We start from the raw sequence: 2,842 nt of genomic DNA, 5'->3' as shown, positions 1-2,842 counted from the left end.
ACACACACACACACACACACACACACACACACAAAACGCATCAGTTCAAGCATTGCTAAATTGACAGCGCAGTTGGTACTTTATCAAAATAAAATACAGTGATCCAAACATCAGCGCGTCCACCTCTGTGTCACCGTTGGAACGTGACTGAAGTACAAAGCCTATAATTTATATAATAAATAATAGTTTAGCATTCAGATACGTTACATCGCAAATATAGAAATATTATGGAATATTTGGATTTGTGCCGAATGAGAGAGGTAGGATACACGAGCACAAAGCTCCATTTCGTAAACAGTCGAGTGCACAAGCCTTTAAAGTATACTCCTTTGTCAGTCTGTAAGAGACTCATTCAGAATCAGCACATGGTCACTGTCTAGTGGGCTTTGTTTTCAAGTGCGCAACTCATGGCATTCGCTGTTCTTCTGCTAGCGGCCAGTTATCAAACAGCGTTGCATTGCTGCGGGCGCCCCCTTCTGGATTGGGGGTGAATTGCCTGTATTCATTGCAAGGCCTCATGCACCGAACAGAGATGTCCGCACCGTGACGGTTCAATACGAATACATGTATCGTTCCACCCCTAATAAGGATTAATCTATATTTAATCTATACAGTCAAGACTACGCAGTATTATTTTACATTTGATTATTACATTTCTGTACTATTTTTTGTTGTGAATGTCCCAATTGAGGAACAGGATGTGAAAATTTAAGATTAATTTTCATGTTATATGTTTCGGTTGCATTTGTGAGTTAATAAAAATGTAGATGGTTGTTTAAAATAGGTATATAATATAATAATATCGGTATATCGATCGATATTCTCCTGTATCGAAATCGTATCATATAATTTTTTGAAGTATCGGCAAATATTGTATCGCTGGATATGAGAATCGATATTGTATCGTATCGTGACGAACCATCCGATTTACACCCCTACTGTAGACCAAGACCAAGGTTTAGAGCATTCTTATTTACTAATTTCAGTAAGAAAACCATCTTACTTACCCTGACCATGCATACTTGGCCAAACCAAGCCACTGGTTATCTGAGGAGGCAGATGTTTTCGGTATGACCATCACTTCTCTTCCGCTCTCATAGCACCTCTGCATGGGTAAAATAAATGGTTTATCATCTTTGCATCCATTCAATATCCTTTCATTTGAAATTGAGAAATGTAATCCATATAAGACAGTTTTTGCAAACTGATTAATCTAAAACCTCAATTAACAGTAAAAATGTGGCAAATCTCATTAAATCTAAGCGCTAAGTCTTAATCAATTTTAATTCAATTTAGTGTGATTTTTTTACATGAAAAACTGCATATTGGCACCGCAAAAGTGAATATTAATAGTACAACAAAAAGTAAAACGAATAAAACTAACTAAAAAATTAAGTAAAGCAAATATATATAAAAAACTAAATTAAACAAACAAAAAAAACAAATCTAAACAAAAACTAAAAATGAAACAAAACAAAAATAAAAATAAAAGCTCACAAAAAACAAAACAAAATTTTTTAAGTAAAAACATAAAACAAGAAAAAACTAACTAAAATAAATACGTAAACGTAAACAAAAATCTCAAAATAAAAAATAGAAAAGTAAAAACACAAAATAAAACAAAACAAAAACAAAAATAAATAAATAAATAATAAAAACACAAAATAAAACAAAACTAATCAAAATAAGAGTGCTAATTTAAACAAAACAAATAACTGAATAAAACACAAAAAAAAAGAAAACATTAATCTTGACTTTAAGAACGCCTAAGGTTACATATGTAACCATGGTTCCCTGAGAAGGGAACGAGACACTGCGTCCTCTAGAGGTTGCTATGGGGGGACACCTTCAGTGTGACTGGTGTCTGAAGCATATATCTAAAAACGACAACAACATTGGCCGGCGACAGCCTATGACGTCATTACCCTGCGCGATCACAGTATAAAAGGGCGCCGGGATAACACGTCATCCACTTCTTCGTCTGAAGTTTGCGTCCGCAGCATGGCAACTCGAGAAGCCATCAGCTCGATCTATGGTAAAATGCTGGAATGGCTAGCAGTAAGTTACCTAGCTGAGGGAGAAACACACCTAGCTCTCAGTCGAGAGGGGGCTCGACCTACAGCATGTTCGTTAGAAATCAGAAGGGTAAGCGTACTGCAAGCTTAGCCAAAAACTCAGCGCACCATGGAGGCAGAGGAAGGGCCTAGTTCGCCTGATGTTGCTGGTTCCAGGTGCTCTGGGAAAACAGAGAACTCAACTCTCCATGTGAGAGGAGAACTCCGAATTCAGAAAAGGGGTAGCGTGCTCATAGGCAACCCTCTGATAGAGGGGAGCACTGCTAAACACCACCACGAGAACAGCCCACAGAGTGGTGAATTCAACTCATCAGAAGGGAAGAGAACTCGAACGCTCGGACGAAAGCACCATGCTCATAAATAACCCTCTACAGTGAGGGGAGCGATGCTTTAAAAACATATCAACAGAGACACACTAGTTGAGTAGAGCCCAAGGCGAGTACCGGGGCCTAAGCCAACTCAGAGAAAGGGAACAAGGCTGACAACGCGTAACCCTTACCATACAGGATATTAGAAAGTGCGCAGAGTGCTTGGCGTGCACACTTACCACTATGTGGATTTTAGAAAGTGCACAGAAGCTTAGCGTGTGCACTTACCATAGCATGGATTTAGAAACACTGTTGCTTAAGGGATAACTGAAGCTGTATTAAACCAGCCTCGGAGCCCTACGTGACTGTGGCAAGCTCACAGAACAGACTCTGAAGCATCTGCTCACAAATGCCCAGACGAGAGCGGCGTGCTTGCAAGAGGCCCTTCATGGGGGGGGG

The 2,842-nt window shown here is 39.2% G+C and overlaps 1 protein-coding gene across 1 annotated transcript in view; it reads right to left on the bottom strand.

Annotated features, from left to right (window-relative positions):
• Positions 1 to 2,842, bottom strand: part of LOC107672363 (zinc finger FYVE domain-containing protein 1-like) — a 25,640-nt gene that overhangs the window by 6,852 nt on the left and 15,946 nt on the right. The window contains exon 6 of the mRNA XM_016465523.1: positions 1,008 to 1,105. Within this exon, the coding sequence (XP_016321009.1) occupies positions 1,008 to 1,105 (98 nt within the window). The remainder of the gene's footprint in view (positions 1 to 1,007; positions 1,106 to 2,842) is intronic.

The sequence above is a fragment of the Sinocyclocheilus anshuiensis genome, unplaced genomic scaffold, assembly GCF_001515605.1.
Source record: "Sinocyclocheilus anshuiensis isolate Anshui unplaced genomic scaffold, SAMN03320099.WGS_v1.1 scaffold144, whole genome shotgun sequence".
NCBI classification, from domain to species: domain Eukaryota; kingdom Metazoa; phylum Chordata; class Actinopteri; order Cypriniformes; family Cyprinidae; genus Sinocyclocheilus; species Sinocyclocheilus anshuiensis.
Note: the sequence above shows the minus strand (reverse complement) of the source record. Positions and strands in the feature narration are given on the sequence as shown.